Source organism: Phacochoerus africanus, chromosome 11 (genome assembly GCF_016906955.1).
Source record: "Phacochoerus africanus isolate WHEZ1 chromosome 11, ROS_Pafr_v1, whole genome shotgun sequence".
Taxonomy (NCBI): Eukaryota; Metazoa; Chordata; class Mammalia; order Artiodactyla; family Suidae; genus Phacochoerus; species Phacochoerus africanus.
This window is the reverse complement of record NC_062554.1, coordinates 87,200,883-87,227,714: the sequence shown is the minus strand read 5'-3', so window position 1 is coordinate 87,227,714 and position 26,832 is coordinate 87,200,883. Positions and strand designations below refer to the sequence as shown.

The window sequence follows — 26,832 nt, the reverse complement described above, 5'->3', positions numbered from 1 at the left end:
TAAAGTAACTTTCAAGGTAATTAAAAAATTGTTAAACAGAGTGAGTACAGAAAATAAATTATGTAATATTTGAGAAGAATCTACTTTAGTACAGTTTAAATAGTACTAAACCACCAAACTAATCAATGATTTAAATTTACTAATGTGCGGAAAAAATTATTTTACTGAATTTACTCAATTTATTTTTTAATAATCTTATATAGCTTTATCCATGGACTGAGATTTGGCTAGCCACAAGATAATGAAAACTGCTAGTAAGAATGACAGCAATATTAATGCTAAGGAAAACCGCTCACCAGAAATGATTGGAGAGAATGTTTTAAAAGTGTCACCTTACAGGGTCTAGGGTATTTAAAGAAATAAATGGTGCCCATTTTCAAATCTAATTATTTTATAAGCTATAGATGTCTTTCAAGATACAAAGACCAATAGGTCTGATCCTAATGAATTTCTATTTAAATTCTTCCTCCTAACTCCAGAACATAACTATCAAGAGTAGTAATATCAGTTTAACTCAGCAAGTTCATCCAATTGACTGCATTTCAATTCAGTGTGTGTGCACTGGCAAATCCTCCCACCTCATCTGCATTGGGAGGGATTAGAGGAAGAAGAGGACGGATGAGAACGAAAGGAAGGGATAAAGAGAGAGAAAATATCTTGATTGTTAAGAATTTCTATGCATTCATACCTGGCAGTTTTAATCTAGTCTTTTAGGTATCAGTAAAAAACAAGCCATGGAAATTCAAATTTCTTAAAGAACAAAATATGTGAAAAGTCAAATTATTAAAAGAATGGCACTATTCTCTTAGAACCTGAATTGAGGAAAATCAGTAGTTTCTGGATTCACAGGAGAAAATGATGCAGCTCAGAAGCATCATCAAAGTTGAATTCAGTGCTTGACATAAAGATCTGGCAATGCAACATGCTTGTTTAGCTTCCTCCTGTAGCCTGCACAGTGCTGACATTGGTGCACTGATCCCTGAAAGATGCCTATGGAACTCCACATGTGTATCTAAAGTTAACTGTGAAATCATTAATTGTATGAATTTTATACCACATTAAATACTCAAAACTAATGAGATAAATGGCCAATTTATTTGGATTAAAACTGTAAAAAATTAAATTATTGGTACTTGGTATTTGTATTGCATAGCTACTTGAAAAGGACTTTTGTCCAAGTTCTAAATTATATATTGGAGTTCATTTTTAAATCACCAAAATTTTAAATGATATATGTATGGTGGTATTTTGAGAAGACCAGTTTTATTCAAAAGTATCAAATTTCATTAAAAAAACAAAGTATTGCTATGTTTCATAAGTAAAACAGTTCAAGGTGCCAAAGTTTAAACTTCATTTCTTTTACAAATATGTCCCTTCTCTTAAAATGTGCGGTAAGGGTTGTTTTGGAACATCTCTCAAACATCTATGTGTAAATGTATCATAATTAAATCTAAAGTACCTAGTCCTATGCCTAGGTTGATTTATAGTTTGAGACCATAGTTTAAAATAGAAAGAAATGGGGGAAGTTTTCTATTTGTTTACCTAAATTAAAAAAATAATCAAAATGGACATAGCTCACTATTTTTTAAATCCATGACTATTTTGTAGTTCCCACTGTGGCACAGTGGGTTAAGAATCCGACTTCAGCAGCTCAGGTCGCTGGGGAGGCTCAGGTTCAATCCCCAGACAGGCACAGTGGGTTAAAGGATCCAGTGCTGCCACAGCTGCGGCATAGGTCACAGTGGTGATTCGGATTCAATCCCTGGTGTGTGAACTTCCATATGCCATAGGAATGGGCATTAAAAAAAAAAAAAAAAAAGTGCCTGAGTGTTTAGACCCAGAAGACCATGAAAATTATTGCCTGGTTTTCTTCATCATTTTCGTAAACTGGGTGGAGTTAGTAATTTACGTTAAAATAAGAATATTATCCAAAGCAAAAAAAGTATTTTATGTAAAGACCTGCTTACGCAGAAACTGATTCTTTCAACAGAAAGAAGAAAATCACATAGAGTATATATGTTTAAACTAGCTCATTTGCCTTTATATCACCATATAGCTTTAATTTTACTATATAAGTTGTTTTTCATCATAAAATTTTCATAATATGTTTTCTAAAAATTGAGTAATCTCTCTGCATTCCACTTTCTGTTGATTTCTCCACACGTTGCATGCAAGCGTGCACGGGTGCAAGTACATGCACGCACGCACACACACATGCACACACACACTCAACCACAGTCCTTTCCTTCCCAAATTTAAGGATGCCTCCCACTTGTTTTAAAAGGGCACATTTTCAGCATTATAATTGAAATCATAAATGTTAATTTCCCCTTATAATTGCTCTCCAAGATGTCTGCCTACTACACGTCATACACTTGTTTTTGAAATGTTAGGATCAGTTAATATAAAACCATTTTGAAATAATATTGAATTGGGTGAAAAAGCCCAACAATTTAGAACTGACATAATAGGTTTATTTGAAAGAAAGGGACCAAAAAAAAGTCCTAAAATGCCTTTTTAGTTAAAACATTTAAAACATGATTCTTTTGGCACATGAATTGTTATTCTATTATAAAAGATTATTAATTAACGAATAGAATTGTTTCAACTAAAATAAGGTTTTGTCATCAACTTTCTTCAAAATCTGTTGGTTCTATCACTCATATAAAGTTTAATAAAGCCCTGAAACATAAATTTTAATTTTTTTATATTTTTTATTATTTATTTATTTATTCTTTTGTCTTCTCAGGACCGCACTCGTGGCATATGGAGGTTCCCAGGCTAGGGGTCTAATGAGAGCTACAGCTGCCAGCCTACACCACAGCCACAGCAACACCAGAGCCAAGCTGCACCTGCAGCCTACACTACAGCTCACGGCAACACTGGATCCTCAACCCACTGAGCAAGGCCAGGGATCAAACCTGCAACCTCATGGTTCCTAGTTGAGCTCATTTCCACTGTGCCACAACAGGAACTCCTATTTTATTTTTTGATTTTAAACCTGATAATAATGCTTTGAAAAATCATAAAGATTACGTTTTTAGTTTTCTATCTTCCAACCACTTTATTATTTAATTCCATAGTTAAAACATGCATTACATAGATTACATTAAGATTTAAAATGCAATCTTACTATAAAATATAGTATTCTAGGTATAGTGATAAGGAGTTTTCACTTCAAATAAGTTGTATTATGCCCTTTGTCTGTTAAGGTCATAGAAAAAAAGAGCGGAAAGACACGGAAGAATGTAAAAACACCCCCCCCCTTTTTTTTTCAGTCTAAAAACATAAGCAAGTAAACTCTCCAATGTATTTATTCCCATAAACTAGGAACAGTGAAGAAATGTTATTCAAATAAAGGCTAATTTGAAAGTAAACATCATGAAACTTTCACTGTCATTTTTTCTCTAATGTAGAATTTTCTTAATCTACATTGGCTTCTATTGTAAAAGACTCATTCCACAGAGCAATGCTGTAGGAAAAGCTGATTTTTTGTCACAGTGCTTGCCAAGTATGTTGTACTGACAGCAGCATTGACTAATGATAGTGCTGGAATGTGCTGTTCTCAGTAGAATGGAGGGTTATACAGACCTAAGAGTGTCCTGGGGTCCAGCTTCTGTCCGTCCAGGGGGTTAGTGCCATACAACAGTGAGTGATGTTCAGAATGAACAAGCTGTATTTCCTCCAGGCTGGCTTTTCGACCTTGAATTCGCTGAAAGAAAACAGCAGAAGTCTATAGTACTTCACTGACAACATTCAGAAGAAAGTAAGACCCCAAGTCACATTTAGGATGATTAATAATGGGCTGAGTTTCATCATGTAGGAATGTGACACTGATTTGCTTAGTAACGTACCACAGCAGTATTTGGAAAATGAGTGTATATGAGGTTCAGGTCCAATGGATTGCTATACCTATAAAAATTTACGATACCTATAAAAATTTAGTAATAATTTATAATAATTTAATAATTAATTTAATAATAATTAACAGTTAACTCCTTTGTAAAAGTATCAACTTAAAAACAAATGGGAGCTACTGAGTAGCTAAAAATAAATTCATTAAACTCTTACTTTACGCTCACCTGAAGAAGTTGTTGAAACAAATTCCTTACTGTTTATCAAAGGACATAAGTGAATGCCAATATATTTATGTATTTGGTTATTACCCATATGCTAATCACTTCATGTGTGTGTTTCTCACAGTTGTATTCATCTAGACCAATTATTCAAAGAATGTCCTTTGGGATCAGTAACAGTTCAGGAACTGTTTGTGAATGATCTTTGAGGAGGTCTGCATAAAAACTGACAGTAAATACTTAAAAACTTTTTTTAATCTGACAAAGTATGTTTATATCTATTGAATCAAATATAATCTTGTATGTCGTGGATCTTTATTTCACTATTGCAGCATCTCATTTTAATGTATCTTATTTTTAAAAAAAAGCATTGGTCTGTGACAGAATGGAAATTAAACCAAGATAATAGCTGCTGTTAAATCAGAGATAGTTTGAGACACTCTAGACTCAGTCAAAATTTTCATACACATGCTGGGCAAAAGCTTTCACTTCAACTAACAAAGAATGGTCCTTCCGCATAGACAAAATTATAAATTAAGTTAAACCTCTGTCGGGTCAATGGACAAAGAGTTCTCCCTGGTCACATTTCTAGGTTGGCACATCTTTTAGGCCAAAAAACATCATGCTGGTGTATGGAGTTAACTGGCCTTATTTTTTTTAACTACTGTGCTTGCTAAAATTACCATGACAGTATTATTATTTCAGTTAAAATGTGTGTCACAATAAGACACCTATAAGATAATATATTAACAGGGAACTACAGTGAAACTCAAAGATAATCTGGTCAGGGAATGCTGTCCTTTCATATCCCTGACCATGAATTACTGGTACACATGGGAACATCAGGTGACAACAACACCTCTCTCAAGATCAAGACAATTCCACTTCAAGCTCCCTAGTTTCAGGTGATGTGGCTGCTGCTGTGTGGTTCACTGAGGGGGCAGGTGAGGAGAACCTCAATACACTGACACTTCCTAGGGGTTTACTGAGTAGAGGTGCTTGTCACTGAAAGTAAATCATCATGTCACAGTGAGAGAGAAATGGTGGGGGACCCAAGGGGTAACAGGAAGGTAACAAGAGTGATGTAAAACAGAAACTTCTGGACATTGCCATTATGTGCTGAATAAACAAATAAATGCTTCTGGAATTTTCTTCATCATAGCATTGAAGTTCCCTGTTTTGACATCCCATGTACATTCCTAGAAGTATTAAAACATACTTTAGAAAAATTATTCCCAGGTAAAGTTTTGAACGTTGAAATTCAACCAGGTAGGAATGCTGAAGACCGGGGCAAACTTAATGATGACCATCTGGTCAGCCATTGCTCTGATCAATAAACAAACATGTTATTGACATAGGTGGCTTGCTGGAAAACATTTATGGAAGACCAGAACCACCAAAGACACAGAATGGTAAGTAATGAGATAAAAACAAGACAGAGAAAGTTCAAGGGCACTATTAAAGGGAAACATTTTAACTGTGAGATTTCAGCTTGTGGAAAATCCCCCGAAAAAAAAAAAACAGTGGTAACTCCATGGTCTGAGTCATCTAAAACTGGAATGAGCACCACATTGGAAACCAGACTGTGGCAACCAGTCGTAGTCTGGCAGAATAATGAATGCCATGAGATAACTGGGCTTCCAGCTCTCACTTCTGTGAGTCTATGAAATCCATAGCCACTAACATTTTATATGTTGATGCAGTGAAACATCGCTGTCTTAAACAATGCCAGCTATGTAGCTAACAATCAGATCCAAGTTTGGACTACTATCATAAAGCGTCATCATTTTTTCTCTTTCTCCCTTTCTATAAAGATAGTACTCAGCTCTACAGTGAATTTCTGCCTCTGGTATAACAGTAAATGCACTAATAACACATAGATCTTTATGTTTTCAGAAACCAGTCATATATATTTACATACCATACATTCCATGCTTATCCCAGCTCCTTTCTCATTCTTCCATAATCCCACTAGAATTCAGGCTGAATGCTCAATAACACATTTGAAAAATAATCTGCTAACAAGATTCAATTATTGACAGTAGCTCAAATGCTGATAAATCTTAAGAAGACACCTGCTAAATCTCAGTTATCCCCTTGTGTAATATCAGTTAACTAACAGTAAGGATTGAGCATCTGGCCCAGCTTATTTAGCTTCTACTTATTCTAGGAGTATTCCTTTCTAGTTTATACCCTAGTCCTCCCACTCCCTATTAAAATGCAACAAAGAGCACGTTTTCCCTTTAATTTCTTCATCACCCCCAGCTCCACCCTGCCCAACATCTTTTTGATTCCTAGGAAGTATTTTACACTGTCTCTTTTTACTATTATAGAATATGTTTCTTAAAAAAAAATAATTACACTAAACCTAAGTATGAATTCTTGACAACCTTTCCGCTTCTATGGCTGCTGGCGAACAAGATCCACAGACAAAGGTGTACTACACGTTTGTATAGAAAGAGAGCAGTGAAAACCAATTCTACATGAAAAATGTTCCTACCTGGAGAAAAGATCCGGAGAAAGCATGTTCTGAGATTTATATCTCACAGGGGCACTGTTGTGGAAACTTGTTGGATGACTAAGCTAAAAATTCTGAAAGAACGAGAGCTCTTTCTTTCTTAACACATAGGATCTTCAGTTTCATTTTGCCTCGCTATTGTCAGATGTCTTAAATTTATCACATTTTACTTTTCCTATCAAACTGAGGTCTCCAGCAGTTTTCATTTTTCTGATATTATCATCAGTAATTTATTAAGTTACATGTTTATGCATAAATACAGATATTTTCATTCAATCCCTTCCCGCATTTTCTATTTCCTGTGTAGCCTTTACTCCGTCAGTTTTCTCTCATGATGCTCCCTTGAGCCAAAGGTCAACAGCATAATGACTCACAAAATAGGATAAAGTGCTCTGATAATCGTAATTTAGGAAGATACTGATTTCCGTTCTCAGAGATATTTAGTCTGCAGGATGTCTGTCTAAAGTCATCTATTGATTCTGACCAAAAGATTTTTGAGACGTCTGAGCATATGTAGATGCTCAATGCATATAAGGGATGGCATGGTATTCATCCGGCTCTTTCTCACTTGACATCCAAATAGAGGTCTTAAATACCTTGCCAGTATAGGTCTAAGAAAGCAAGCTTACAGTTCTTCTTTCAACTTCTATTTTTTGAGGAGGGATATCTTTTTTGTTTTTTGTTTGTTTGTTTAGGGCCACACCCATGGCGTATGGAAGTTCCCAGCTAGGGGTTAAATCCGAGCCTATGACACAGCCATAGCATCACCAGATCTGAGTTGCATCTGCAAGCTACACCACACAACTCATAGCAATGCCAAATCCTTAACCCACTGAGCGAAACCAGGGGTTGAACTCGCATCCTCATGGATACTGGTCAGGTTCCTTAACTGCTGAGCCACAACGGGAACTCCTTCTTTGAACTTCTTAATAGAGAAAGCCGGTGATGTAGGAAGTATTCATTATTATATTTTCATTCTCTATGACTTCCACTCAAATAGTTTCTTTCCTGAGAGGAGGAAAGGACTTAATGTGCCCCAAGTGCCTACTCTGTGCTAAGGAATATGATCTTATTTAGACCAGTGCCCCAGTCTACATTGAGATTGGAAGTGTGACTCAAGTTGTTCAAAATGACCATATCATTGGGTCTCACAACACACCATGGTTCTTTCCTAGAGAAATAGTCTTTCTGAATTAAAGCCTGTTAATGCAACCTGATTATAGAAGGAATGTTCTGAACATGATCTACAAAGTCATACTGTGACAGGATAAAATGCAGCCTACCCACACCCACCCACACACAGAGCACACACACGGTATACATTCATATTTTTTTTCTGCCAAGGAGCAGGGAAAAAAGGAAACAGTTCTATTCCTTCCCCTCCTGTGTTCAAAGCCTGGATTGAGGCCAGTGTCCTAATCAGTTCTCATTGGCCCTGGAGGAATCAGAACCTTTTGTAAAATATAATAAAGGGCATAAAATCATGATAAAATGCATGAAAAAGCAGTGCCTTTGGTTAGGGAACTAGAAATAATTTAGCAGAACAGATGGATTGCATTGGTTTGGTATTATTGAGGACATGAAAGGGCTCATTTTGTGGCAGTTCCAAACTAAGAGAAAATGTCCAACTTAAATTTGACAAGTCAAAGTACCTGCCTCTACTGGGGGAGACCCTATTTTCTTTAATCATTTTCAAAGTGGTGACATATTAGGCAAGAATTTCCACTGAAATATCTCATTTTCTGAAAATATTTCATCCAGTGTCCTTAAATCTAGGGATGTGTTTTATTTTTTTTCTACAAAAATATGCAGGCCTGCAGACTTTTTTAAAAAAAGCATCATAAATGATTTATGAGTGTCAAAGTTACCCTCTGTTGCAAATTCCATACTTAATATTTAATGAATCAGTTCACATGTACTCATTATTCTTGATACACTTTTCTTTCTTAAACAAATACAAAAATCTGGTCTCATTGCTCAAGCCCATGCTTACCAACTATAGAGTTTTCAAATGCTATAATCAACAGATTCTTTAAATGTTACATAAAAGATAGTTTCTGTCCCCTTCCCCTACTGCATTCTCTCATTCCAAAGATCCCGAATTATCTAATAACCTGTTCTCCTCTAAGTTTTTCTTAAAGAAAGGGGAGTGAAAGAAGGAAGGAGGCTATGAAGCTGGCAGGTAGTCCATCAGGCTCTTGGCCCTTTTGTTGGTCATAAAAAAAGTGAATTGTAAGTCAGGAGTCCTGGGTTCTGACTATCACATGCTCTTAATATATCTATATCCTGCTATGAGGTACCTTTCTGGACCTTTGTTTCATCATTTATAAACATAAGGAGATTTAACCAAATTATTTAGTCCTTAAATGGACATGTGAAATTACCTTACATACAACCAAAAAACTCAATAAAAAAACCTTTATTTTGATTTATAGATTTGAGTTACAGAAGCAAATATAATAAGTGCAGTGATAAATTATCATGGTTGGAGCAAGAGAGGTGATCTCACCATGAGGGTTTCCAAAAGGATGCTAGCTATTCCTTGAAGTCCATTTAAAAAATGCTTAACTATATTTGAAAAATAAGAGTATTTTTTTAGAACTCATATGTCAAGCCTATGATTACATCAAAATAATATTTCTCCCATTTAAAAAAAAATGTGCATGGAGCTTCTGAGGCAGTGCTACCTTTGTTCCTCAGGTAAATGCTTTCTTATGTTACTCTCCCATCCCCAAATATTCGACTCCATTTACTTTTTTTTTTTTTTTTTGTCTCTCCCTCATTAAGTTTATGCTAAGAAGCTGAGTTTCTGTTGCAGTAACTTTTGTGGTGGGGGGTCTTTTTAAGGCACACCCACAGCACATGGAGGTTCCCAGGCTAGGGGTCAAATCGGAGCTGTAGCCACTGGCCTATGCCACAGCCACAGCAATGCCAGATCCGAGCCACATGCGACCTGTACCACAGCTCACCAGATCCTTAACCTGCAGAGTGAGGCCAGGGATCGAAGCTGCAATCTCATGGTTCCTAGTCGGATTCATTTCCACTGCGCCACAGTGGGAACTCTTTGCAGTAACTTTTAACATTGGCTGCAACTTGGAATCAGCTACATAAGTCTAAAAGGTATTAATGCCTGGGTCATACCTTTGGAGCTTCTGGTTAACTTTGGGTAAAACCTGGGCATCTAGAAACTTAGAACAACCCCATGGATTTTAATGAACATCCGGGGTCAAGAACTACATGTAAGAGGGAGCTATTCCTTCTTCCTGCTTATAAGTGAATTCAAGATATTGACATTGTACTGACCAATATTTGGGACTATGAAGTAGTTAAAATAATGGTTGGCAGAGGGAAGGTTAGCAAGTTAAAAAAAAAATGTACATCTAATCTTCAAAATGACATATTCCTTCTACTTGCATGTAATACTTCTTGATACAGTCATTATAATTCCTTTTAAAACATCTCTCGGCATGAAACAATTTCACCAGTACTTCAGAAAATAGTCCATTCAGTAATAAATAGGTAGTAAAAAGCATATGTACTATGTATTTTTTTCAGTTTTATTTCCACCCATTTGAAATCATTATGCTCAGCAGAAACTAAGGAAAAATGTTATACCTTAGTATAACTGTTCACTTTTTATAATTTTATGCAACTGAATCTTGTACTGTAATTATTTTCATAAACACTGTAGTGAACATTTTAATAATCTGGGTGAAAGCATTGGTTTTTTTCCATAATAATCATGTATGAAACATATTTGTCATAATAAACATTTTGTTACTTTTTAGCACTACAATTTTTAGATGGTTGAAAAAAAACATATAACTAGTCTTTCATGTCAATGAGCTTTAATGCTGCTGTTTAAAAAAAAAATACTCTATCAATCTACAAATGGACCCGGAAGGGCAGCCTGTCTTACTTCCTTTTATTTGTTGTTTTCCACATTAATTCTTCCTTTTTTTGCAGAAATCAAGTCAAAACAAAAAATTCTGAATCATCTTAATTCTGATTATGGGCTGCACAAGTATTTTTAAAATATTTATCTGCCAGGGTTCACTCTACTGTAATGTACAAATCTCTCCCCGAATAATGACCCCCCTGGTATATTCACCCTCTCTAGTTCATTTGCACTGCTTTCCATGTTGCCATATCCTTTAAAGACAATTCGTGAGATTCCTCATTTGAGTTTTTCATTGCTTTGTGGTTAGATTCTAAGAGACAAAAACACACACAATTTTTTTTTCAAACTAAACAAAACAGTAAGCTGTTATGTGCTGCCATCTAGTTAGATTACTCTATAAAACAAATGTTTAATTGAATTTCCATTAATTTGCAGTATTCAATACTTTGTAGCCTTGATGTCAGAAATCCTGCACATTTCAAAATTGTTTCTCAAAAGAATATTGTATTTCTTTATTTAGATTTTCAAAAGCTATTTTAAAATCACTTGTGTGTGTAGGAAAATGTGCTGGAGACACTATTTCTGAGCTCCTTGGCATCTCAAGATTTTACACTCAGCCTGCTCTCCACTTTTCTCATTGGAAGGACTGAGAAGTCCCAGAAGGGGCAATAGTAGCTTGGTTCTATGTCCCAGAATTGTTTTGTAATTACTTTGTGTTGGCACTTGAATAAAGAAGTTAAACATTTCAGCACAGTATGCTGCTTATGGTTCTTACTTATGAATTAAGCGAAACAAAGTTATTCAATATTAGTCACAAAGAGGCAATGCAAATTCCACATAACGTGTAATCCAACAAAAGCATTATAAAACGTTATTATTCTCCAAACAAATGTGAGAGCAAGAAAATGACTGTGGGTGGCTTGGTGGGGCTGAGAGTCATGAGCACTTCTGGAAAAACAACTGCAAGTGCATTTCTAACAGATGATGGGTCAACCTCTGCAATTTTTTTTTAAGCACAGAAGATCACATCCTTTTCTTCAGGGGCACACATACTTTAGAAACCTGGCTACCTCATCAAAGAGCTTGCTCCTGAAGAGGACACCCAACAACCCTTTCAGATCCATTTCTTAGGGTGACAAGAAAGCTAATCAACAAGCTAATTTGCTCGCAAAAGAATCACTAAAGTATGAATGATTCAATAGGGGAAAAAACTAAATGGTATTGGCACGAAGACCTCTAACCACCTCAATTTTTAAAAAAACAGTGCCATGTCATGCCAAAAGAAGTTAACCCATGTAACCCCTGTAATCTAATACAATGAGGATTAATGTTTTCTCTGGCTGCTAATTAGGGCTAGTAAGGACAGCCAATTTACATTACAGCTTACAAACTAAAAGCTATATGTTTATGAAAACATTCTAAAAATTTTGTCTACTGTTAACAAAGAAAATGTTATGTTTCAAATTAACTTCTTAGCCATCTAACTTCACATGATATTGGAGCTGGAAGAAACCCTAGCAAATACCCTGCTTAACATCTTCTTTTTACTCATGGGAAAAGATCAGTAAAGTTAAATGATTTGAAAAAAGAACATAAATAATTAATGGCAAGACCAAGATCAAATCTACTGTTGAACAATAAGCTTTGAAGGAATCCATTCTGAATAATTTTCTACATTGAGAAATGAATTATACATAAGTTTGATTTGTGGATCACTATATTGCTTAAAAACAGAAGCTCATAATATTTTCAAAGTGTCATCTTTTCAATAATAATCATTGTTTAATTGCAAAATTGACTATCCGTTGGCTGAGGAAAGTGGACTTCTCCCCATAGATCAGCAGCACTGAGATTCCTTACCCATTGTGCCAGAGAAATAGGGACTCAGACAAAGTTACTTGAATAAAGCTGGAAGGAGGGAAAACGCTTTAACTTAAGGTGTGAGATACTTCCTCCCTAGTCCTCTAATATGTGACATCTCCTCTATCTCTTGTTCAGAGAGAGCCTCTCAGATACTGCCAAGATTACTATGGAGGCAGCTGACCACAGTCTCTCATTTTATTCCTTCTCCAAGCTCAATCTCCAAGTCTTTAAAATCCATGCAGTATAAAACTAGGGACTCAACACCCCTTGAGCAATTACATATTTATTTGTGTGATCATTTGATTAATGTCTGACGATCTCCACGGATGGTAACCTCCTTGAAGGCAAGGGCTCTATCTTCTCCGTATTTCATCTCCAGCTCCTAACACTGGAGTATGGAAAACTAAAATTCTTGATAAAGACTGTTGAATGGATATATCACTGTTCTCAAAGTTAGTACCCAGGTCAGCAATATCAGGAATACTCAGACACTCAGACATATAGAATCAATACAAATTCTTGCACACCTCTCCCACATTCCAATAGGACCTCACTCCTACTGAATCAGAAACTCCGGGGTTAGAGCCCAGCAATCTGTATTTTAATATCCGCTTAGATGATTCTGATTTATACTCAAATTTGAGCACCACTGTAATCAATTAATGAAGATCACAAAATTATCCACAGGGTTCTGCTTGCTAGTTAGTTATATGTCCCCAGAGCTCTGTGGATTCCCTCTCTGAAAGCACAGATTGATCACTGACCATGGGTGGCTACACAAACCTGGCAGGAATATTGCGTTGAAAGACAGCAAATTGCTATCTGGATATTGGGAAACAATATATTGATCCAGCTTTTATGTGCTATATTCCCATTTTATTATATCCTTTTTTTAAAAATGAAATCTAATAAATACTCCCTCTTTTGAGACAATTGAGCTGAGGTCTTATTTCTTGCAACCAAGAGAGGAATTTGTCTGTACTGCTAAGGAAAGAGTGATAACCTATGCATCCTGGCTGGTACTCAAATCCCTGGAAGCCCAGACTGATGGATGTGACCCTCTCAGGAATGCATGATTTAGACATAATCAAGGAACAGAGCTGGGTTTTAAATTCCTGATACTCCTACCTAGGCAATTTGGAAAGAAAGACCTAATTCACCATAAGCCCTTGGGCCATAATGGTAAACAGTCATTCAGGCCCACGCTAGAATCTTCTTCTTCTAACTTCAATGAAGATATTTTCACTGGCCTTGAACACTTTAGAAACCTCACAAACACTAACAAGGTAGCCTGTTAGTACAGGAAATTCTTGCCTCTTCAACCAGATAATGCACCCACCAGGAATACAGTCACTTGCCAATTACAGTATGCTTTTATCCTGGTTTTTTACAAACTACATATAATATGTTTTGGTTAAATGCTATAATAAGTTTTGGTAAAATGCTAAAAGGTTTATTGTATTTTTTTCCCATAGCACTGACATTTTCAGAATAATTTGGCTTGAGAAATAAGGGTTAGCATCCTTGCAAGAAAGTTAATAATAAATTAATAAATGTACATATTAGAATTAACAGGTCAAATCAAAACCTATAAAAGAAAATCCACAACAAACAGGTATCACTGTTTTGGTTGCATTTACTGGGCAGAGTATTAGTTAAGGAATTAGATTCTACTATTTCTGAGTGATCTAAACTGAATGAGCTAACACTTTTTGTATGTTCCCTTTTTATTTCCTCCCCTACTCTTCTGATAGAAACAATCAGGGAGATAAAATAAGTCATGCTTCTTTTGGTTGTATGTTTTATTCCTTTTGGTACTATGACTTCTATACAATCTGAGTCTCAAGAGAGATAACATTGGTTTGGTTAATAATCATTTCTAAAACTCCACTTTGAATATTTCTAAAATTGTACACATAGACAAAGGACATTAGGTTCCGAACTATCTTAAAGTTAGTGCTCTTTAATGGCTTCAGAAATTCCACTGCATGTTTTGGATTAGGTCATTGTAAGTCATAGATATTTTGATAACATAGCAGCAAATAAATACATGTGGGCAACAATTTCGTCACTTGGGAAAGCCAACACTTGATGGGCTGCTCTTAAAACTATGTTAGGAAAAAGACTATTCTGTTTGCATTATTAAAGTTTTAAATCCAACTTTTGAGCTTGGTCTTCATTAAGAGCCAATCCATGGATCTGGGCTTTCCAGCGCATTATTTGTTAACTGTGTGATTGTCTGCTAGAGAGACTCTTATTTAACTGAGTGGACTCACTCATCCTCGTCAACCCCACAGGGCTTCTAAGACTTCACCTAGATCTTCTATGACATCAGTCAGTACTGTTGTATAAACTGAATTTCATGGTTTCAAATAATACAGGACAAAAAAGGTGTGATGTATCAATGAAAAAGCACATTGATCAGAAAGGGATGATAAAAGACTTTAAAATGTTAAGACCAGTTGAACCATATTACATTCCATCAACTTTTGCCCTTTGCTCTTTCATAAACAGTGTTCCTTCAAGTAATAGATTTATGGAATGCCACAAACTAACAATGCATTTGAGGCTATGATCAGCCATTGCTAATATGGAGTGGTTGGGGTAGGGCTCAAGAATATAACAAAGACTTGAAGGGGAAAAAAATGTAAACAGCAATGCCTCAGCTCACAAAAGCACAGAGAGATTGCCAAGCTAGGAAACATCTATGGTAGATGCAAAGGTGAGGTAGGAAGGCTCTCGTGAGTAAATATCCATTAAGACTAGGCTACCACACATAAGTTTCCTTGATGGTTTACTTTGCAGGTTCCATGTGGGACTGGGCAGATAACAGAGTGTCTTGGCTTCCAAAATGCATTATCAAAGAACATGAAAACCTTGAAAATAACTCTAAAATTTACCAAAGAATATGGGAGCCTTCTGCCGTATAATATGGATGCTACTGGCAGAAGATGAATAATAGACTTTCACTTGGGAAGGAACCAGAGAAATAAATCTAGCTGAAATTTCTTCACTTTGGGGTTTTTAGGTAAAGGATACATTTAATCAAAAGCAGAACTCTAAATATGAAAAACATTTGCTAATTCTATTATCAACATATAATAAAACTTGTGAAACTAAATCTGTATACACTGCTCTGGTGTATTTATTCACAATCCCAACTGCTGAATGACTCACAGACATTATCTATGTTTTGATGTAAAGAAAATAACCATTTAATTCTCCTGTAAGATGAGCTACATAATTCATCTTCAAAAGAGAAAATCAATAAAGAAAATAATTTATTCTTAGAAATGAATGCACTGAATGAATGATTTTGTACCTTCAAGTCAGTTATTTTTTACTTTGCAGAGAAGGAAGGTCAGACTGAACTAACTCCTGCTATCAAATAGAGGCAAGTGCACTTGACTCTAAGAAACATTCTGTCTGCTTTGGCATTACTATTTCAACTGAAATATTTTACAGGCTCACTTTAAACTAAATTAGCTTTGAATAGAATTTTCTTGACTACATTTTGAGTTGTCAAAATTAATTAAAAGTAGTCACAAAAGACTGGGTATTTTATCAAAGAATAGCGAATTTAATATGGTTTCAACATATTAGTTTCCTCATGATGTAACTAAGTCAAAATATTAGCCATTTATTTTCTTCCCAAACTGGTGAAAACTAGTTGAACTTCCTTCATTGCTCTACAAAGAAGGACAATAGACACAAAAGCAACATATTAAATTACCAATCTTTAAGAATAGGGACCATGTTTTTCTTGTGAAACTCCACAATTCTAGACCCTAGAACACATCTGGAATATAATAGAGATCCAGGAAAATGTGCTCTGATCAATAAATGTTCAAGTAATGTAAAAAAATACATGGGGATATTTTTCTTTTAAAATGTTTTAGACTCAAATATAGAATGTTACTGGATCTTAGACAACCCAGGACATTTATAGCAACTAAATCAAACAACTGTTTGTTGTTATATATTTTGTAAATTTGACAATGGGAGCCTTTTGACCTGATATCATTTTTACTTTTAACCTTGGAAAGCCTAAAGAAACAGATTTTTCTAAATAAAAAATGGGACTCATCAAGAATCTACATAAATGAGTCTAAACATCAATAAAAGTAAGTGATTTTTCTTCATAAAAGGACCATTAATATTTTAAAACTACTCATTTCCATGAGGCAAAACTGGCATATATCTCAGTTCAGAGTATCACTTATAACGAGAAATAACAACTACTTAGCACTTAATGGTTTGTGAAGTTTCTCAGAAAATTAACTCAATAAATGCTACCTATTTGGAAACAAGAATGCTACTGCGTATACAAAAAATGCTTCAGTAATAACACACACATTAGGTAGCTGATTAGTTCATCAACACAGACTGAGCACCTACTGTGTGCCCAGCCTAGTGTCAGGTTATAAGTTCTATGTTACCAGAGTCTATGATAGTTCACCAATCATGATGTTTGTGCTCCAGAGTTAACATTTTTCTACAACTACCCAAATAAATACTGGCCTCTTTACATGATTTATTTAAGAAAGTAAAAGAGTGTGGCCAATTCATGATTACCTCACATTTATTTAGCAGCCCAGTTTCTTGCAGCCGTGACCAAATGCTCTGTATTCGTCCAGCATGCTCCGGATGGGTGGTGGAATTGCCACAAATGCACTGGTGTTTCAGCATCAGAGGATCATAGGCAATCCCTTCAGGATGAAGAATATACAGCACAAGATGAGTTATGATAGAAAGCAATGATAAAGTTACATGACAATATGATTACTCCAAAAAAGCCACTCTTCAAAAAATAAACTTATAATAGAGAAATAATACATATCCACAAATTCCCAGGAGCACATAGCTATTTTGTTCTATGTATCTGAATATATATGCAAAAAAGTCAACTCATGAATTCATCAGTGCTCAGACTCTAGCTTACTTAGTAAATCGGTAAAATGATAAAGATAGTGATATTTTTAAAACTTTAGGCCTTAAAAAATACTGTAATTTTACCAGTACCTCAAATCATTATGAAGCATTTTTAAACAGAAAAATGAATTCAATAGATGCTTAAATTTTATCATTGAAGCCATAAAATGAACTGACTCTTTAAACTGTGAATTTATTTCATGAGTAATTCCATCCTTTCTTTAGATCGGGGTTACATCTGTAATAAAATGGAAGAATTTCCAACTGCTTGCCTATTCTGCTTAACAATCCCTATAAAGTTGTGCAGAATTTCTTTGTTGCTTACTGTACTTTTATCATAATTTATGCCAATCTGTATGTAAAAGAGATATAGATTTTATGATATTGTGGGACATGTAAAGTGTTTCTTTTAAAAAATCAATGTCAGTCTCAATACCTTTAGTATAGATCATACTTAGAAAAATCTACTTTTAAATTATCATGAGTTAATATATTTCATATTTCAGTTAGACCCTTTGATGGAAAGATTTTATAAACATTTGATAAAATGAATCATTACAGACACACAAAGTAGGACTTTTTAAAATTAGAAGATAATTATAACTCTGGCTAATTTTGAAAAGGTTTCCATCCTTAATTTGATTCTTTAGGGGAAAAACATGTTATTTACAAAATTGTCTGACATACGAAATTATTTAACCAATCAAATATTCCAATAAATTACCATCAAAAGACATTCTCTGGGGCACGGAGTAAAGGCAGAAGAATCCATTATAAGAAATTGCTAAATATCTATACAAAAACAGATAGGTACTAGCAATCAGTGTTATTAAGTAGGCTCAATTAATATATTTTATTCTCCCATACATTATTGTGTTAGAGGAATGTTACTCAAGAGGGAAAATATCTGTCCCTGAGTGTATTAAAATCATGCAGCAAAATGACGTCTGAAGCCATGTGGTAAAAATTATGTCTATGAAAAAGTATCACTTTGCTGGTCCAAATACCATTCACTCTTTTTTATTAATGAAATATGGTTGACATACAATATTATGTTGGTTTCAGGTGTACTACAAAGTGATTTTACATTTACATAATACACTACAAAATGATCGCCATAATCTGTCTCAATACAAGTTATTAAAATATTATTGACTATATCCCTTATGTTGTATATGACATCCCCATGGCTCATTTACTTTATAACAAGGTGTATTCTTCTTAATCCCTTTCACCTATGTGGCCCAATTCCCCAAACTCTGTCCCGCTGGCAACTAACACATTTGAGTCTGTTTTTATTTAGTTTTATTTGTTTTGTGTCTTAGATTCTAGAACTAAAGATAAAGATTTTAGATTATATGGCATTTGTCTTTCTCTGTTGGACTTATTTCACTTAACATGATACCCTTTAGATTTGTATCCATTCTTAAAACTCAAATGGCTTCATAATTCCTCCATGTCCCCTCACATTTTCATCTTCAGTAGTCATCTTCCTTGTAAGCACTACACTTGCACACTTGTTTATTCAACTGCCCAGCCAAAATCTCCATTTGGATACATCCTGGTTTTCATCAAGTGAGACTATCTTAGATTTGAGTTCATAATCTTAAATTTCACACTCTGTTCCTCATTTCAGCAAAGGTCGTCATGACCCACCATTGCTCATATGAGAAATCTTACTCTTGTCTTGACATGCTCTCTCCAATAAACCAACAAGTATTATCTGTTTTCCCTGGAAAATATGACTGCATCACTTGCTTCTTATTGCCAGTGCCAAAACCATGCACAATCAAGGTACTATTATTTCTAATCTGAACTCTGACATAGTCCTGGAACTGGCTACCTGACTTTCACTCTATTCTATGCGCCACTTAAAAGTAGTTATCTTTGCTTAAATCCTTTGATGACTTCAGAGATGAAGTTAAAATCTTTCACGGCAGCATAGATAGGCCCTGGCCCACTTCTCCAGCTTTATCTCCTGCTCTTCTCTCTCTTAATCTTTATTTCTCCCATAATTACCTTCCAGTCCTCAAAAGACTCAAAATCATACCAGCCTTGGGATCTTTATACATGCTAGTCCACGTACACCAAAAATTCTTCCTTCTTGCCCGCCCCCCATAACCCTAGCCTGCATTTGGCTAAGAGTTACTCATTCTTCAAGGTTGTTTTAATGTCACTTCCTCAACAAAGCATTCCCTGTAATCTCTAAATTAAATCTCCTACTATATACTCTCACGGCAACTTCCAGGTATCCTTCAGATCATTTATCACAATTCTATAATTGTATAATTGTAATTCTATACTTGCAGTATATATTCTTGTTATTGTATATTTTCATTACTATCTGGTAATATCTATGAAAACACAGACTACAGTTCTACCATTCACCTATGAACTATTTTTTTTTTGGGGGGGGGCCCGCACCCACAGCATAAGGAGGTTCCCAAGCTAAGGGTCGAATCAGAACTGTAGCTTCAGCCTACACCCAGCCATAAAAACTCAGATCTGAGCCACATCTTTGACCTACACCACAGCTCACAGCAATGCCGGATCTTTAACCCACTGAGTGAGGCCTGGGATGGAACCTGCATCCTCATGGATGCTAATCAGATGCATTTCCGCTGAGCCACAATGGGAACTCCTCACCTCTGAACTCTTAGTGTCTATAAACATGCTTGGAATACTGTGGATCCAGAAAAGTATTTTTAATGAATGAATGAAAAACATAAATAAATGAGCTGATATAAGAATTAAGTCAGGAGTTCCTGTCGTGGCTCAGTGGTTAACGAATCCAACTAAGAACCATGAGGTTGTGGGTTCGATCCCTGGCCTTGGTCAGTGGGTTAAGGATCCGGCATTGATGTGAGCTGTGGTGTGGGGTGCAGAGGTGGCTCAGATCCCACGTTGCTGTGACTCTGGCGTAGGCTTGGCAGCTACAGCTCTGATTGGACCCCTAGCCTGGGAACCCACATGCCTATGGTGCAGCCCTAGAAAAGGCACAAAGACAAAAAAAAAAAAAGGAATTAAGTCAGAAATCTCTATTATAAAGCCTTCCTTGACAAATCCACTTGGTGGATCTCTTCAGATTACTGAATTTTTTTTTACCCTTGTTTCTTTAACATTCTACCTTTTATTTTATATGCCTTCCTACTGGCAAGTGCCTCTAATAAAGGCATTTATTTTACTCATATTTCTACCTGGCATTTTACATAAAAAAGAGATGAAATATATTTAAATAAAGTCAAAAGGGAAACATGAAGGAATGCAAGGAAAAAAAGTAGTAAGCAGGCATAAAAAGTAACATTCAAAATACAATGATATATAAGACTTGTCTCCACAATTCAGATATATCAAGTGTTTGAGTTACTATAATAGGAACTGTTTAATATATTTTCAACTATGGGTTTATACTGCATAAAAGATATATTAATAATTAACATGGAAACATAAAATATAGTATTTCCCTCACTTTGAAAACATATTAAGAGATTCAAATGATTAAGTTGCTTATTTTTTGACATATCTAACTTCACCTCCATAGTAATTATTTTTCTTTTAACATTTTCTCCATATCACTGCCAAAAGAAAAAAAAATATGAAAAAGATTATGGTAATTGAAAGTTATTGCCAAGTATCTGGAGATTATAATACAAAGTCCAGGAGCTCTTGGAAAGACATTTGAATTTAAGGGAAAATAAATAAGTCTGGAACTTCAAACATTCACTTACTCATCTTAATGACGTAACAATGAAGTGTTAACAGGTAGACTGCAAGGTGAGACTTTAACTTCATCCTTCATCTCCATTCCTTTCCTCTCACTTGTTTTCTTTTCCTTTCTTTTTTCAGAAACAAAAACTTATAGGGTGAGAGACAAGCCTGCTCTTCTCTTTGGGATTCATATGGAATTCTACTTTTCTTGGACCCTTTCTTTATGCCCCACTTATTACCACTTGCAACATAAGCCAATGGATCAATCTCTCTCTTTTAATCACAGGGACAAGAGTTATAATTAGGTTTTGAGTAAATACACAAAGGAGCCTTAACATAAAGTCTTTACCACATTTTAAACACTAGTAGTTTATTTTCTACCAAAACAGACAACAAAAAAGAATCTCTTAAATTTTTTTGTTACTTTTAGATGAACTTGTGCTTTCTCTGGCTTTCAGTTGTATTAATAAGTGTGTGAAGTATCTATCCCTTTCCTTAATCACTGCATAAGTTAACTATTTAGTCATAGAATCCATTCATATCTTTAGGTCTATGCCCAATCTTATATGACATTGTGAGGCTGAGTTCACCTTGGTCTATTAGGAAAGTTGAGTCTAGCATCTTTATTTTTTATTTTATTTTACTTTTTGTCTTTTTGTCTTTTTAGGGCTGCACCTGTGGCACATGGAGTTTCCCAGGCTACAGCTGCTGGCCTACACCACAGCCACAGCCACAGCAACGCCAGATCTGAGCCGAGTCTGTGATCTATACCACAGCTCACGGCAACGCCAGATCCTTAACCCACTGATGAGGCCAGGGATCAAACCAACAACCTCATGGTTCCTAGTCAGATTCGTTTCTGCTGCACCACGATGGGAACTCTGAGTCTAGCATCTTTAGTCTAAAACTCTTGATCCTAATCCCTAGTTTTTAGCATTCAACTTCATATTGCTTTCTGATTAATGCCTGAGGTTTCACACCTTCCCAAGGATTTGCTCAACAACACTATTAAACACCTTGTAGAACCAAAGGACCAAAGGATGGTACAAATATATATAACATGACATCTCTTCTGAAAGATGCAGGTTCAGTAAACAGTCATTGAGTGATCACAATGATTCAGGCACCAGCAACTTCATTTTATTACATTTCATTTATGATCTAGCAGGAAAGGTAAGGTATCTACAAATACGTTTTTTAAAAACTCTGTGTGGTAAGGAAGGAAAAAATGGGGCTGGGAGGTCAAAGACAATCTCTTAAAAATAAAAAAAAATTGAAAACTTTAAAAAATGCAATTGGTAGAATTACAGAAATAGATGGAGCTATTTAAAAGCAAGGTCATTTCTAATAATCTCCAAATCATATCCATAGCAGCTTTATACTTATAAAGTATACTTTCTGTCCATAATTACAATCAGTCCATAAGGTTTATCTTGCCTAATAATTTTTCTTCTTCTAGTGTATTCATTACATTCTAACACCTGAAATATTGGTTATAATATATTTTACCAGGACCATTTAAATCAAAATACTTGTGAGTACGATTTCTAATTATGTGTGAAACTTGATTTGTCCAGTAAGCAAATGAAATATCCAAAGATAATTGTTTAAAACTTGCTAAATGGTGCCTCTAAGCAGAGAAGAAACATTTTCTAAGACTTATAGATTTGTTTGTTTTTTGTAAATCATCTTATCAGTCAGCTAAAAAGGAAAGGAGTGAAAGAACCATAGGCCTCCCACCATAGGCCTTCCAACTAATATTATCAGAAAATCTGTTAGAACATGAAAATTAGTTACCGTTTAACTGCATAGCTGAGAAGGAGATTCAACCAGTATGTAAGCTGGCAAAAAGTAAAGTCACATACAATTCACTACATATTTACTGGCAAAATATCTGGAAAGATTTCTGCATAATCAAGCATTCAAGAATGAGTGAGCACAGAAACCATAAACAAAACTACTATGGTCTGGGCCAAAGTATTTGCAAACCGTGAACCAACAAGGGATTAATATGCAAAATATACTAACAGTTCATACAGCACAGAAAAACAAACAAACAAACAAACAAAAACACCCAACTGAGAAATGGGCAGAAGACCTAAAGAGATATTTCACCAAAGAAGATATCCAGATGGCCAACAAGCACATGAAAAGATGTTAAACATTGCTAATTATTAGAGAAACGCAAATCAAAACTACCATGAGGTATCACCTCACACCAATCAGAATGGCTATCATGAAAAAGTCTACAAATAATAAATGCTGGAGAGGGTGTGAAGAAAAGGGAACCCTTCTATACTGTTGGTGGAAATGTACATTGGTGTAAGCACTATGGAGAATAGGATGGAAGTTCCTTACAGAACTAAAAATGGAATTACCATGATGATCCAACAATTCATTCCTGCACATATATTCAGAGAAAACTCTAATTCAAAAAGATATACACCCCCCCCCATGTTCACAGCAGCACTATTTACAATAGCCAAGACATGGAAATAGCATAAATGTCCACTGACACATGTGATAAAGATGATGTGGTATATACATAATGGAATATTAGCCATAAGAAAGAAGGAAATAATGCCATTTGCAGCAGCATGGATGGACCTAGAGATTATCGTACTAAGTGAAGTAAATGAGACATAGACAGGTATCATATAATATCACCTGTATTGTCGAATCTAAAAAATGATACAAATGAACTTATTTACAAAACAGAAACAGACTCATAAACACCAAAAACAAACTTATGGTGACCAAAGGGGAAAGATGGGGGGGAGGATAAATTAGGAGTTTGGGATTAGCAGATACAAACTACTATATATAAAAGGGATAAACAACAAGGTCCTACTGTATAGCACAGGGAACCATATTCAATATCTTCTAACAAACTATAATGGAAAAGAATATTAAAAGGAACATAGATATAGAATACATATATATATATTCTATATATAGAACTGAATCACTTTACTGTATACTAGAAACTAACACACCATTATAAATCAATTATACTTTAATTTTAAAAATTTTTAAAAAGACTGGGTGACCAGGAAAATAAAATAAAAAATAAAAACAGGGCCTATGGTAAGACGCTACAGAAACTGCAAGGGAAAATCTTTCCTACCACTTAGCTCAACGAATTTGATTTACAATAGGAAACAAAATAAGATCTTAGAAATTTTTTGCCATCCTCAAATGTCAAAAGATACCGGTCCTATAAAATAGGAACCAAACATTAAAAGAGGAGATCAAGCTAAATTAATGAGTGAAAAGAAAGATGGATGAAATCAATGAATATGTCAAGAAAATGAATAAATAGTGGTAAAATTAAAATATATATTGGAGACAACAAAAAAGGAATTCACCTTTCAGGAAACCAGAGTAGTGCTATCAAATAAAAACAGAGATTACAGAAAGGATGGCGATCAGCAAATAGAGAGCTGGAAAAAAGTTGCGATTGCTCTCAAGGAAGTTATCAGATTAACTGAGTAACAGAAATAACTGAAGAGTCTCCCCTAAGTAGAAAGAGACATGTGCATGAGTATGTAAGTTCAAATGCTCATCATTAAGGTGATTTTTTTTCATTATCAGGATAAAGGAAATATCCATTGAGGCACCAGAAAAGAGTTAACAACCTGCAGAAAGGAACACATACTAAGACAGCCTCAGACTTCTCTTCAGTGCTAAACTCAGATTTCTTTTCTTGAATGTTAAATGCTTGAGCATTTAATCACATTTCCAGATTTTTCAGACAAAAAAGAGTGCCCCAGTAAGTCTATGTCCAAGTATGTGTAAAGGTGGTAGGATAAGTTTCTCAGCCATGGAAAAGTCAAAAACAATGTTTAATTAAAAATGTATACATATTTATAACTATTATATATTAACATATACTTTAAATATAGGCTGTGTTAATGCATCTTATAATATGTGACATATGATATGTGATCAAGTTGAGTTAATCTCCTAAATTAAAAAAGATAGCTATTTTATCATCTTTAATGAGAATAGATAAGCAAATTTTGGAGGAATTTTTCAAGAGAAATTTCAAGGACATATATTGGAGGACAGTAACTTCAAAACTTACTATCTACCTAAATGAAATTAATCTCTCTCTGATACATGTGGTGATATCAGTTACCCTGGGAGTTCTTAAAACACAAACACAATCATATACATATGCATACACACAATTATACACTTATATACTGGAAATAAGTAAATGTATATTTTACTTATGGTTACCTCTGGGTGATAGGTTATTAGGTGATTCTCATTTATAGCTTTCTAGATTTACGAAACTGCTTTCAATGAACATTTTTTGAATTAAAAGATAAGAAGCTACTCCCAAATTTCACTTAACATACCAATAACCTTTTTTGTATAGTTTTGTGTAGTTCATATTTATTCTTATTTCATTCAGCTGTTCCTTGTTTATTATACAGTAAGTATAGACATTGAGCTCCTTCCTTGTGCTGGCCATGTACGTAAGGGCTAGGGTTAGAGAGAATAGAAAACACAATCTCCTCCCACATGGAAAGGGCATTTGAACACAATCCTCAAAATACATAAATAATGACAACCTTTGAGAGGGAAATCTATTTTGTTATGAGGAACTATAACTGATTTAATTTGGATTTAGCTGACTGGGCAAGGCTTCCTGAAGGAAATAACATGTAAACTAAAACCTGAAGCATCTATAGCAGTTGCCTGACTTGGGAAAAAAACTTTATTAAAAAAAAAAAAAAAGAGGGGGAAAAGGCCAGTTTTGCTGTCCTCAAACTGAAATATTCAAATGTATTTCTCTTACTATTATTATGCACAATTTCAAAACACTTTTAACTAACTTATTTATAACAGCTTTCACAAACATTGGTTTAGTTTGAGCACTATGTTTCTACTTCACAATGGACTCTAAGAAGATTATGTTACAAAGAAAGAATTTACTCACAGATGATGTAAAGGAACCTAATGCCGGGAGAAAGAAGATCTTAAATGGTCCTGGGTGATGGGGAAGATAAAGCCAATCAAATTTATTTGCCAGTAAATTCTTGTGTCAATGAACCCAACGTGGTATAAACTAGCATGATTATATCATCTACTCTCAACGTTCTGTTGTGAGCCATGGCCAAGCCTCATCTCTGTTAGGAACAGCTGGGTAGGAGGGAAGACCATGGCAAGGAAATGAAACGGATGGCCCTTTCCTTAGTCATCAGAACTCATACAAACACCATGACTTGGCTTTGCCTAGAATTAAAAAAGCACCTCTTAAATTGAATATTATATAAAAATTGATTATTATCACTCATATTCCAATATAACATTAAACTCATTTGAATATATGGCAACCCGGCTCTACAATACCCATTCTTCACTATCAGTACAGCCGCTGCATGATGTTCTTGTCCATCCAGAAATATCCTCCTCCAGGCTCTCTGTAGGGCCACCAGGGAGTGGCGACATCTTAGTCTACTTCTTGGTCCATTCAAGTTCTCACAGGAAATAGGCTAGTGACTTCATCTTTCAACAACTGCCTGAGCTCAGGCAACATTTTCTCCTTGGACCACTGCTTCGTTCTTTACATAAAGGGGGTGGTGTGGCTACTCTAGCTGGCTTCTGAGGATCTACATGGAGGGTAAAGGTTTGAATGGTGTCCCTTGAAAATGACGTGCATGTAGTATTAAATAACCTTTTAGTGATAACAAAATTCATAGCTCTTACAGAATGAATTTAAGTGGATCGCTTACAATTTATTTGTTTTCTCGTCCTTTTTAGTGGAACAACTACTGAGTATGTAAGATTTATGATTTTTGAAGAAAAGTTAATACTCTCAA

The 26,832-nt window shown here is 35.1% G+C and overlaps 1 protein-coding gene across 13 annotated transcripts in view; it reads right to left on the bottom strand.

Moving 5' to 3' along the window:
- HDAC9 (histone deacetylase 9) overlaps nt 1–26,832 on the bottom strand; it is a 959,143-nt gene that overhangs the window by 242,741 nt on the left and 689,570 nt on the right. For all 13 annotated transcript variants that reach the window (XM_047752014.1, XM_047752015.1, XM_047752022.1 and 10 more), the window contains 2 exons: nt 16,934–17,067; nt 3,592–3,712 (listed from right to left, as the gene is read on the bottom strand). In XM_047752014.1, coding sequence (XP_047607970.1) covers nt 3,592–3,712; nt 16,934–17,067 — 255 coding nt within the window. The remainder of the gene's footprint in view (nt 1–3,591; nt 3,713–16,933; nt 17,068–26,832) is intronic.